A 12,260-nucleotide genomic window follows, 5' to 3' on the forward strand; every position below is an offset into this window, starting at 1 on the left:
ACAATTAAGTATTTAGTTAAACTTTATGTTATTTAGTTAAACTTAATAGATTTTAGTTAGGATTTAGTTAATAATTAAAAAAAATGCAATTGGAGAATCTATTTCCGCCACACCGATTACATTTCACTTAATTTTAAAAAAAAATATATTTTTCTTTTGAGAAATCGGTTGCAACCATTTCAATTTTAAAAAATGATAGTCATATAATGCATAATTAGAAAATAATTAAAGTAATATAGTACATAATTAAAAAAAGATGATAGTATGGTAATTAATTTTATTTTTTGTGGAAAAAAAAAACAATAAAAAATGAGACGATTGTAATACCAGCCAGCGCTTTAACTAGAAAACAAGAGACGATTGGAATCCGCTTTAACTGGAAAAAAAGAGACGATTGGAATACGCTTTAAATAGAAAAAAAGAGACGATTGTAATACCGCCGCCTTAATCCGCGAATAACTATCTATATTTATATTGATCAGTTCTGTTCTCAATCAACACGAGAACAACGTTGTTGTTTACGCACTAACGATCGGAACGAAAGCTCTCACTTTCTCACTCGATCTCGCTCTCTTCTTCTTTGTCAAGCTCTACTTTACAATCTCTCGTTCTCCCTCTCCCGGCCTCTCACTTTTCTCATTGTTACTTTTTTTTGTTTTACTCTTTTTTGGTTTGTCTGTGTGGCTATTTTGTGGTTCTTTGATTCTTTTTTTAGGTTTTTGTGTCCGTGATGGATTCCCCGCCAGGTACTCCGATTTCATCACTCTCTCATACTGTGGCCACTCCGTCACTTCCGTCGGCACCGAAAAAGAAACCCCAACAGTCTATGGCAAGGTTTATTCTGCACTCTTTAGATGATATTACCGAAATGGTTCAGGAAATTATTCTAGTTCTTTGATTCTTTTTTTAGGTTTTTCCTATCCGTGATGGATTCCCCGCCAGGTACTCCGATTTCATCACTCTCTCATACGGTGGCCACTCCGTCACTTCCGTCGGCACCGAAAAAGAAACCCCAACAGTCTATGGTAAGGTTTATTCTGCACTCTTTAGAAGATGTTAGCGAAATGGTTCAGGAAATTATTCTAAGGCGTGAGTACAGCCAAGAAGCATTGAATGCTGAGAGAGAAAGAAAAATGCGCATTTTGATGTCACTGCGATAGTCATTCATTGCTTGCGTGAGTATGATTCTTGTGTTGGTTGGTAACGTGGTATGATTATCTGTTCCCTTATTCCTTTCAATTTATATTTGGTAAGAATCTAAGTTTATAGATTTATATACGTTTTTATGCCAAAATATAAAATATGCCTTCGATTTTGATTTTTATACTAAAGAAAGTACCTATTTTATATTATGAATCTATGATGAATGAAGATACTTCTATAGACGGATATGTGTTAGGTAACAATTTATGTGTTTCAATTGTTTATGATTCTTATTCTAAAATCTATAATAAGTCTCCTAAAGTTAGTCCTCTTTATCTTTTTATCTTAATATTGTTTATGTTATGTCAATGCCACTCTTGTAACTATTCGAATATTTGAGTACTCACTACCAACATGTTCTAATACCCTCTCATTCACTATCTAAGGTATGTTCTTTTCTTTGCCAAAACTATTTTGAATCTATTACTAACTTGATCGTTGGAGTCTTTGCAGGTACCACACCCATTGCTCATGAGCGGAAACAATTTTGGCAACAACAGTTGGTCAATCTAATCTACTCATTCTAAAATCTATACTAAATCTCCTAAACTTAGTCCTCTTTATCTTTTTATCTTAATATTGTTTATGTTCTGTCAATGCCCCTCTTGTAACTATTCGAATATTTGAGCACTCACTACCAACATGTTCTAATACCCTCTCATTCACTATCTTAGGTATGTTCTTTTCTTTGCCAAAACTATTTTGAATCTATTACTAACTTGATCGTTGGAGTCTTTGCAGGTACCACACCCATTGCTCATGAGCGGAAACAATTTTGGCAACAACAGTTGGTCAATCTAATCTACTTCATATTTGGACAATCATTCTAGAAATGAACATGTAAGTAGTATCTTAATTACTACATCTCTTCTATGTGGAAAAAGGTGAGAAATTTTTGTGATTCAATTGTTTATGACTCTCATTCTAGAATCTATCAATATCTTAAAATTAGTCCTCTTTTTCTTTTATCTTGATATTGGTTATGTTTTGTCATGGCCCCTTCTTGTAACAATTTATATCTGCATAATGGATCACACATTTGATTGCTTTTATCTGCTGTCGGTAGCTTGTCCCTGTCCTTCTCAACCTCCAAGTGTCGTTTGTCTGCTTGAGGTTGAAATTGGCCTACATTCAAGAGATGTAAGCATACACGCAGTATATTCCACCACGAGCCTTTCTAGATCATTACTCCAAATCCTAAGATTGAGTATTTCTTTTCAACACTTGTTAGGATTAGGCAATAGTATATAATTGAAACCAAGAGATCTCTGTTCAACACATGTCCAATGCTTTCTCTGCTTACATCAAGTGACCATTTTACTTCCTCTGGTTCACAATACAATATATCTGGATTGATGTGAAACTTTGAAGTTCTAGGAGGTCAGATTATTTCCTTTCTTTGTAGTGTTACAATATTGTTTCATTTGGCCTATTGTTTTTATCTTGACCTTAATTTGTATAAACTTCAGCTTCCATGATATTGTTATTTTTATTTTCCATTCTGGGTTGTTAATCTACTCTTAATAATTAAAATAAATATGTTAACATCTTATATGCATATGTTTGATTTTACTTTTGGAGCATGTAAAATTGATTTAAATTGATCGTGACAAGTTTGGTTGTTATTGAGTAGAATTGATTGTCTCCTCTAGAGTTGATTTTTAACTTTGGATTTATCACTCAACCTACTTTGACAAGCAACATAAATTGTTTTAACAACAACTCACGATTAATCAAAATCAATTTTTTATAATTAATAGTTATATTTTTTTTTACAGAAGAATATTAGCAATTTTTATTGTCAAGTAGTTTTAATCATTATTTTAGCTCTTGAAAGTATAAGACGCTCAAAACTGAATCCTCTTTTTTTTTAAAAAAAAAATAAGTACTTTTTTTTTATTGTTTTACCTTATGTTGATGATCTTGTTATTGTTGGAACTTGTCTACTTGATATACAAAGTATTAAAACAATTACTAGATAATAAGTTCAACATTGAATATTTGAAAACATTAAAATATCTTTTGGATTTCTAAGTGGATATTTCCTTACTCAAATGAATATACCCTTGACTTGAATATTAAGGTTGTTGGCTCCTAAACCTACTTCCAAATCCATGAATTGGTTTAAAGCTTTGTTTAAAATTTTGACAACCCTTGTTGGATCCAATTGGTTTTGAACACAAATAGATAGATTGTTTTATCTAAAAATCTTAATATATATATATATATATATATATATATATATATATATATATATTTGCAGTAAAATAAATTTAATTCACAATAGAATAAAAATAATATAATCAAATTTAATGATTAATAAAACAAAAAGTACATTAGTAATATACATAAAAATTAAAGAAATTAATGAAAAATCACCTAATCAAAATCTTAATCTTAACAATCAAACTATAGTCTTCTACCGGTCAATGGCTAAAAATAATGTGATATGTACGATCTTTAATGTCATCCATTTTCGAAAAAAAGAAATATTTGTTGATGTTCGTTCATATCGATTATAAGTCATATCTAACATGACGAATTCAACTATGTATTGACAGCATTTGTAAAGTTGAGAGAGTGTTGAATTTGGTGTAAGCCTCCATAAATCTGTTTCCTAAAATATGGTATCGACAAAATGAGTCATTTGATTTTATAGACACCACACCAAAATGGAAAAACAAAATATAACATACTATAATGACGAACACACAACAAAAAAATTGGCCTATCGTGACACACAATATTTCAATGAGATGTTCAATAAGATGTAGTTTCGATGAGATTAAACTACTAGAGTTATGGATTTTTAAGTTCTTACCAGTGAAATGAGATGTTAGGGATTTCCATGAGCTGTGCAAAAAGTGCAAAAAAGAAAAGAGAGAACTAGTTAGGGTTTGCAAATCAATTAATAAATGTTCATTTACCAACAAAAAATCATGAAAATAGAACAAATTAGAGAGAGCAAACTAGATAACGACAATGAACGAGAGTGAAACAGAGAACTTGTGAAGGAGACGTTGAAGTGGCGGCCAGAGAGCTTGAGCGGCGGCCGGAGAGCTCTTAGCGGTGGTCGGAGAGCTCTTAGCGGCGGCGGCAAACTGGTTTGTTGTAACAAGTGGAAGAAGAAGGGTTTCCAGTGAAAGAGTGAGAATGATCCAGACTCGTTTAGTTTTTTTAATAAGAAAGTAATAATGAACTTTCCTTTCACTTAACCTGTTTTGCACTAAAAATTAGATAAATAAGAATAAGTGACACTCTGTCTGTAGCTAAAAGTAATTATAGTGACAAATAAAGAAATATTAATATAACTTTAGTGTCACAATAGATATTTTTTCTTGTAGTGACAAATCAATGTCGCAATTAGATAATTAAATCATAAATAAAATACAAAAAAAGAAGTAAATTTGTGTAGAAAATCAATTATTTAACTAAAAGCAGGAATAAAATAATTTAGAGAGGTAATTTAGAGAGGTGATTTTAGATAAATAAATAAATAAATAACTCAAAGTTATCCATCAAATGAACAAAGTAAAAGAGAATAAGAGAATAAGCTAGGTTATTTGCTAAAAAACAACTTTAGGCTACAAGTCAATTCTTCGACATATCTTATATTGTTTGTATTAGTTATATGTCGATTCTTCTATTCTCCTTTTGCCACTCATCTCTAGGTTGCATTAAGGATTCTAAATTATTTGAAGGTAAACTAGTGAAAGATTTTTCACAACAACATCCATTATTATGTTCCAACTCTCTAGTTGTTTTGCGATTCTGAGTGGAACTCATATCAGATCTAGAAGATAACAACAAGCTTTTGTTTCTCTCTTGGCAACTCTTTAATTCCATGGAAAAGTAAGAAACATTCAATTGTTTCTCATTCTTCATCGCAACCAGAATATAGAGCTTTAGAATTCTATTATTTTAATATATCGTTGTTTGATTGTTTAAAAACAAAGTCATGTCCATTAATAGTTGTGATGTGTCGACGGTGTAAAAAAATTTACACTAACGGTGATTAACAATTAAACTCTTAAATTTGTGGTACAATAAATAAAATACATTATTATTATTATTGTGGGTATATAAATTAATATAATTATAAATAAAATTACATAATAAATATTTTTGTTTGTTTTTACAGAAGAATAATAGAAATTTTTATTTAGTTTTAATCATCATTTTAGCACTTGAAAGGATAAGACGCTCATAACTGAATACTCTTTTTTTTTTTTAAAAAATAAGTACTTTTTTTTATTGTTTTAACTTATGATGATGATCTTGTTAATGTTGGCACGTGTCTACTTGATATACAAAGTATTAAAACAATTACTAGATAAAAAGTTCAACATTGAAGATGTTGAAACATTAAAATATCTTTTGGATTTTGAAGTGCTTACCCAAAGAAAATATACCTTTGACTTACTTGAATATCAGGGTTGTTGGCTCCTAAACCAACTTCCAAATCCATGAATTTGGTTTAAAGCACTCTTTAAATTTTTGACAACCTTATCTGATCCAATTGATTTTTGAACACATAGATACATTGTTTTATCTAAAAAATTTAATATATATATTGACAATAAAATAAATTTAATTCACCCTAGAATAAAAATAACATACATAAAAATTGTAGAAATTAATGAAAAATCACATAATCAAAATCTTAATCTTAACAATCAAACTATAGTCTTCTACCGGTCAATGGCTAAGAATAATGTGATATGTACGATTTTTAATGTCATCCATCTTTGAAAAAAAGAAATATTTGTTGATGTTCGTTCATATCGTTTATAGGTAATATCTGACATGAGGAATTCAACTATATATTGACAAGTCATTTGTAAGATTGATTCCTCTCTTCTCCTTTTTCTATTCATCTTTAGGCTGCATTAAGGATTCTATATTATTTGAATGTAAACTAGAAAGATTTTTCACACAACATCCATCATTTGGTTCCAACTCTCCAATTGCCCTATTACTAGGGTAATTTTTGTAATAGGGTAATTTTTCTGGTTTTTGTGTTGTAGTATTCAATTGGGACGACGTGTTTAAGTCAAATTGTAATGGTGAGATTAATTGGGATTGGATAGCAGGTCTTATTGTTTTTGGTTGTATGTAAGTTGTTTGATAAAAAGGTGGTAATGATAATGGGGCTAATGGAGTAAACATGTTTTGGTTTGGTGGAGGAAGAAGAGAGAGTTTATAATACATGTTTCATTGTGGGTGTTTTTGTAATTTTTTCTTCAATAATTGGGGATTCATACTTTATGACTCATTGTGCTTTCCCTGTAAAAATTCTCTTGTAAGAAAATATGGTAATGAGTTTTTCTCTCCTTTAATATGTTCTATTTCGAAATCAAAACAAGAAAGTAAAGATTGCCATCTAGCAAAACTATGTTTAGAAATCAGGTTTTTAACATCCTTTTGCAAAACATCTTTTGTTGCTTTACAATCAGTTTTTAATAAAAATTTCTTCGAAAATAAGTCATCTTGAAATTTTGTAATGCATAAAACAATTGCCAAAATCTCTTTTTAACAGTACTATATTTTAGTTGAGTTGTGTTCCATATTCTAGAGTAATATCTCACTATTTGCTCTTTTGGGTTTCCTGGTAATTTTTGTTTTTACACTCTTCCATAACCTAACTCTGATGAGTCAGTCTCTACTATTAATAGGGCTTGAGGATCTAGAATTCCTAAGCAAGATAATTTTTTAATTATTTGTTTTAAGGTTTTGACACTATCGGCCATAGTCTCATCCAATTTGGGTGGATTTTTTCTTAGTCTTTTAAATAAAGGTGAACATATAATCCTAAGGTTGGGAATAAAGTCTGCTACATAATTTAAACATCCTAAGAATCTTTGTAATTGAGTTTTGTATTTTAATTCATTAGGAAATTTTTCTCCAAATTCTATTGACCTACTAATTTGTGTTATTGTTCCTTGATAAATGTTGAATCATAAAAATCTAATATTATCCTGAAATAATTTTATTTTCTTGGCTGACACCACTAATCCTTTTTCTTTAATAATATTAAAGAATTTTTTCTAGATGATCAAAGTGTTGATTAATACTTTTTGAAAATACTAATACGTCATCTAAGTATATAATAGTAAAACGTTGTAATTATTAAAAATGTCATTCATAATATTTTGGAATTCACTGGGTGCATTCTTTAATCCGAAGGGCATAACATTCCATTTGTAATGTCCAAAGGGTAATACAAAGGCTTTTTTATATTTATCCTCTTCTTTTATTTGTATTTGGTAATATGCTGATTTCATGTCAAATTTAGATAATACAAATGAACTGTGCAATCTACTTACTAAATCGTTTTTATTGGGTATTGGATACCTAATCCATTGTAATACTTTATTTAATGATTTATAATTTATAACTAATTTGAGGGCTGCTCTTTCTAATTTTGTTGAGTTCATTACATAGAACCCTACACAACTCAGGGAGACTTACCAGGTCGTATTAATCCTTTATCTAAGTATTCTTGTATTTCCTTTTTACAATAATCTAGGTATTGTTGATTAATTTGTATTGGTCTTGCCTTAGTGGGAATGTTTCTCTCATTAAAATTGAGTTCATAAGGAAGAGAGACCACATGCTTCATTCTTGTCCAGAAAGCATTAGGGTGATCTGCACAAATTTCTTTTTCAAATTTATCTTGTATAATTTTATTTTGTAATTGTTCTTCTATTCTTTTATAATGAATCTCTTTGTTTATCATTCCTATTTGTTTCTTCTTTTGAGAAATTAAATTAATTTTATTATGACTTGATGTCGATGCTTCCTGTAGCATTTAATTCTTTAATTTTGGGTTTTTGAACAACCTCAAATTTTATTGTTTTTCCTAATGCTTTTTTAGTAAGACCTTCATGTGATACAATGAATAGGTATATTAATGCTAAGAAAGGGTTTCCTATAATTACACTTTCTCTAATGTCTTTTACTAATAAAAATGAAGTATGATAACAAATTCCATTTTTACAGACTTTTGCATCAGGTAATTTAATAGTAACACCTAATCTAGAACCATTGGCTCCACTTAATCTTTCTAGGGTTTTTTTCGTAATATTTAGTGGGTATTAATCCTTCTTGGATACAATTAGAGTCTGCACCAGAATCAAATAATGTAATAAACTCAAATTTTTTATTTTTAATAATTATAGTTATTGGACAGTACCATTTGTGTACAATTAATTTATTTAACAAAAATAAATAAGGTTCTTATTCTTTTATATCATTATTATTACTACTACTTTCTAACTTAAGTTGTTGTTCTAATATACTTTTTTCTTTTAATTCTAAATACTTAACATCTAATTCTAAATCCTTTTGTTTTAATAATTGAATTTCTTGTTTTTATAGAAGTAATTTCATTCTGCAAGTCTTTAATAGTAATTGGTGGGGTAATAATGAGTTTAAATCTATTCATTTTTTCTTTAAATTCTACTTTATGAACTATTTCCTTTTCTATTTGTTCTTTTTATATAATTCCTTGTATCTGAATCATAAATTCTTCATTTTGATTTGAATCAAGCATTTTTCTTAATACTTCTATAAGAGTACTAGCTTGATCTGTAGTAATCATATTAATTCCCTTAGTACAATCATTACAGTTACATAACTCTAGACCTAAACAATAATTTTCTTCTGATTCTGATTTTTCGGATATATTATTAACATATTCTTCTTCATAAGATGATTCTTCCAAAGAATTAGAGGATTCATCAATCAACATAATTCCTTCTAAGATATTAATAAGACTTTCTTTTAATTCTTTTTGTATTTCTAATTTACAGATTTCATTCATTTTTTGTTTTACTCTACAATTTTTTGCATAATGTCCTAGTCTTCCACATTTAAAACATTTAATTTCTTGTTTATTAAAGACTTTTTTTATTAGTTCTTTTAATTTTTTGTGTTTTCTTTATTGGTTCTTTTGGGGGTGTAATTATTATTATAATTTTTCTTTTTGTCTAAATGTTTGTTTTGGATAACTTTTATTTAAGTTTTTTACTGGGATCTTTAATCATCTCTATTCCGAATTGTTCACAAAATGATCCTAATTCTTTTCTACTTTGTACTACTTCTGATCTAATTTTATTCTGTATCTTAAAATCTGTGCATATTCCTATTTCGGTCGCTATTATATTTATTGGCCGATTTTTTCCAATTCTAATTCATCATGTCTCCTAATAATTCAGCTACCTTTAATGTCACATTTTTTTTCTTTAACATTATTAAATAAAATGGATTAGTGGTGTCAGCCAAGAAAATGAAACTATTTCAGGATAATAGTAGATTTTTAGGATTCAACATTTATCAAGGAACAATAACACCAATTAGTAGGTCAATAGAATTTGGAGAAAAATTTCCTAATGAATTAAAAGACAAAACTCAATAATAATAATAATAATAATAATAATAATAATATGTAATAATAATAATAATAATAATAATAATAATAATAATAATAATAATAATAATAATAATAATAATAATAATAATAATAATAATAATAATTATTATTATTAATTTTGATGTATTTTTTTTCTATTAAATGTACTTTGATTTTTTAAAATATTTTTATTATTTATATTACTTTTTCATTTATTAGATTGCATTGGTCAGCACTCAAGTGGATTATGAGGTACTTAAATGGCTCACTGACAGCAGGTTTAAAATTCAAAAAGAATCATCATGACAATGAACCAATCAAATGATATGTGGACTCGGATTATGCTAGAATCATGGACACTAGAAAATCAATTTCTAGTTATGTTTTCACTCTATATGGGACTGCTGTAAGTTGGAGAGCAATTACGCAGTCGGTGGTAGCACTTTCTACAACTCAAGTTGAATTCATTGCGCTTACTGAAAGTGTTAAAGAAGCTTTATGGATAAAAGGACTTATTGGTTAACTAGGAATAAATCAGAATTGTGTTTCAATTTATTGTGATAGTCAAATTGCTATGCACTTATCCAAGCATCAAGTGTATCATAAAAAGTTTAAACCTATTGATATTAAGTATCACTTCATAACAGATGTGATCAATTCAAAGCAGGTTTCACTTGAGAAGATTGCAACTGAGGACAACTTAGCTGATGCATTCACCAAATCACTTTCACAAGCTAAGTTCAAGCATTGTTTGGACATAGTTGGCTTCAACAAAGAGTAAAGATGAAGCAATGGCAGCAAGATCAATTATTGAACTATTCTGATATTGAGTCAAGGTGGAGAATTGTGAATATGTGCCTCAAATCATCTAACTAAAGTTAGTTAAGCTTTAGTGGTTTTTATAACTACATTTGGCAAGGTTAGTTATGATAGGTGTTTATAGTTAGTTTGCTTGTGTATACTATAAGTTGTAATATTGTAGCAGTTGTAATGTTGTTGTTGTAGTAGTAACAGTTGGAAACTAAGAGAGACATATGCAACTCATGATTCATAGAATATCATAGAGAGATGATTAAAATGAGAGAAAGAAAGATTAAGAGAAAGGCTAGTATTGATGGTTCATAAATGGAGAAGGCTTTAATCTTGTAGAGTTCAATTAACAATAGTGGATTAATCTTGCTTGTTTGCTTGTGACATAGATCTCATCAATTGAAACCGAACACATAAATTTTTTGTGTTATTCTTTCCTTATCCTTCTTTAATTTTAATGTGAAAACTGTTTCAGAACATTCTCTGTTTTTAGCAGAAAAACCCAAAACGTTCTCCGTTTTCTGGTTTTTTCAGTTCTGTCTAGAACGTTCTCTGTTTTCAGCAGAAAATGCAGAACGCTCTCTTTTTTATTTTTTATCTGCAATTGCTTGTTTTTCTGTTTTGTGGGTTAACTCTTGTTGCAGATCCCAATATTGTTTTAAGAGAATGTATTTATATCAAGTTTTCAGCTAAATAGTAAAAATCTCATAGGGCGTGAGGATGGGACGTAGCTCAAAGTTAAGGGTTAATTAGGATAAATTTTTGTGTGATTTTATTTACTTTAATCTTGTAACCTTGTACATTAGTCACACTGCATCATTGCCATTTACATTTTCCATTATATAATTCTGATAAAGAACATTTTCTTTGTTTTTAAATATAAATTTTTAAAGGTAACAATTCAATCCTCCCTTTTTCTGAGATGTTATTCTACTTCAGCCATCACCATCATTACTACAACTACCATTAAGCCGTCAAAATGGACTAGTCCAAATGGATCGACCTAAAATGCTCGATAAAAACATAAGACTTGGATTCTAAATTTCACATTCGATTTTAAATAGGGCTTTTTGGCCCGGCCCTAAAAAGCTCTTACATATGGTGGGCTAGCTCGATCGGGCTAAGGGCAACTACTGTATTTTAATATTATTACATCAACATTATTAGATTAGTTGTTATACACTCGATGTAATAAACAAAGTGGTGGTAAATTTGTTATTAACACAAACTATGTCAAGTCTTTTCTCATTGGAGTGTTCTAATAAGCAAATTAAAAAAAAAAATTAAAAACTACTCCCTAAACCCAAAAATCATAATATAGAACATGTACACTTTTCATCTCCATCACAAGAACTCGCTTTTTTGCTTCCTTTTGTAGATTTGCCTCCCAACAACTGTCATCGCCATTTCTTATTCTTCCCTTTCCATCGAGAAGCGTTGTTGTCACTTTCGACAGTGTTGTCGTCACTTTCGACAGTGTCGTCGTTATTGTTTATTTCTTTGTTGAGAAGTGTTCTAGGTTCCTATCTTTTTTTTTCCTCCGCCGATGTTTTTTTTTTGTGGTGAACAGAAGACAAAGCCAACTATTTTCTATGCGTTTTTCCCAAATAGGTTTGTTCCTTTCTCAACTTTTTCAATTTTAAATTTCTATAATTTTCTAGTAATTCTTGTTTCTTACTTAACAATTTTGATTCTAGTTCACTTACCTATATTTTTAATTTTTCAAATATGGTTAAATGTGGTTGAAAAATAATGAAAAGACTATCAAATTATTATAATTTCATTTATTGATTTCAGATTGATGTTAGGTTTTTGTTCTCTTTCAAGTTTTTAT

At 29.1% G+C, this 12,260-nt stretch overlaps 1 protein-coding gene and 1 long non-coding RNA gene across 2 annotated transcripts; both read left to right on the plus strand.

Moving 5' to 3' along the window:
* Nucleotides 1-354: 354 nt before the first annotated feature.
* On the plus strand, nucleotides 355-1,671 carry LOC101491122 (uncharacterized). The gene is made up of 2 exons (XM_004514810.4): nucleotides 355-834; nucleotides 911-1,671. Exons 1-2 carry the CDS (start codon nucleotides 731-733, stop codon nucleotides 1,158-1,160), a joined length of 354 nt encoding a protein of 117 aa, XP_004514867.3. The 5' UTR covers nucleotides 355-730; the 3' UTR covers nucleotides 1,161-1,671.
* Nucleotides 1,672-1,721: 50 nt separating this feature from the next.
* On the plus strand, nucleotides 1,722-2,761 carry LOC105853074 (uncharacterized). Its single transcript, XR_001144950.3, has 2 exons — nucleotides 1,722-2,043; nucleotides 2,270-2,761. It is a non-coding gene; the product is annotated as an uncharacterized lncRNA (long non-coding RNA).
* The last annotated feature ends 9,499 nt before the right edge of the window (nucleotides 2,762-12,260 follow it).

Source organism: Cicer arietinum, chromosome 2 (genome assembly GCF_000331145.2).
Source record: "Cicer arietinum cultivar CDC Frontier isolate Library 1 chromosome 2, Cicar.CDCFrontier_v2.0, whole genome shotgun sequence".
Lineage (NCBI taxonomy): Eukaryota > Viridiplantae > Streptophyta > Magnoliopsida > Fabales > Fabaceae > Cicer > Cicer arietinum.

What these genes read in the sequence shown, in the direction of transcription:
- LOC101491122 (XM_004514810.4), top strand. Translation starts at nt 731, where the DNA reads ATGGATTCCCCGCCAGGTACTCCGATTTCATCACTCTCTCATACTGTG. An exon ending in CCCCAACAGTCTATGGCAAG is followed by an intron (nt 835 to 910) that starts GTTTATTCTGCA and finishes TTCTTTTTTTAG; the next exon opens with GTTTTTCCTATCCGTGATGG.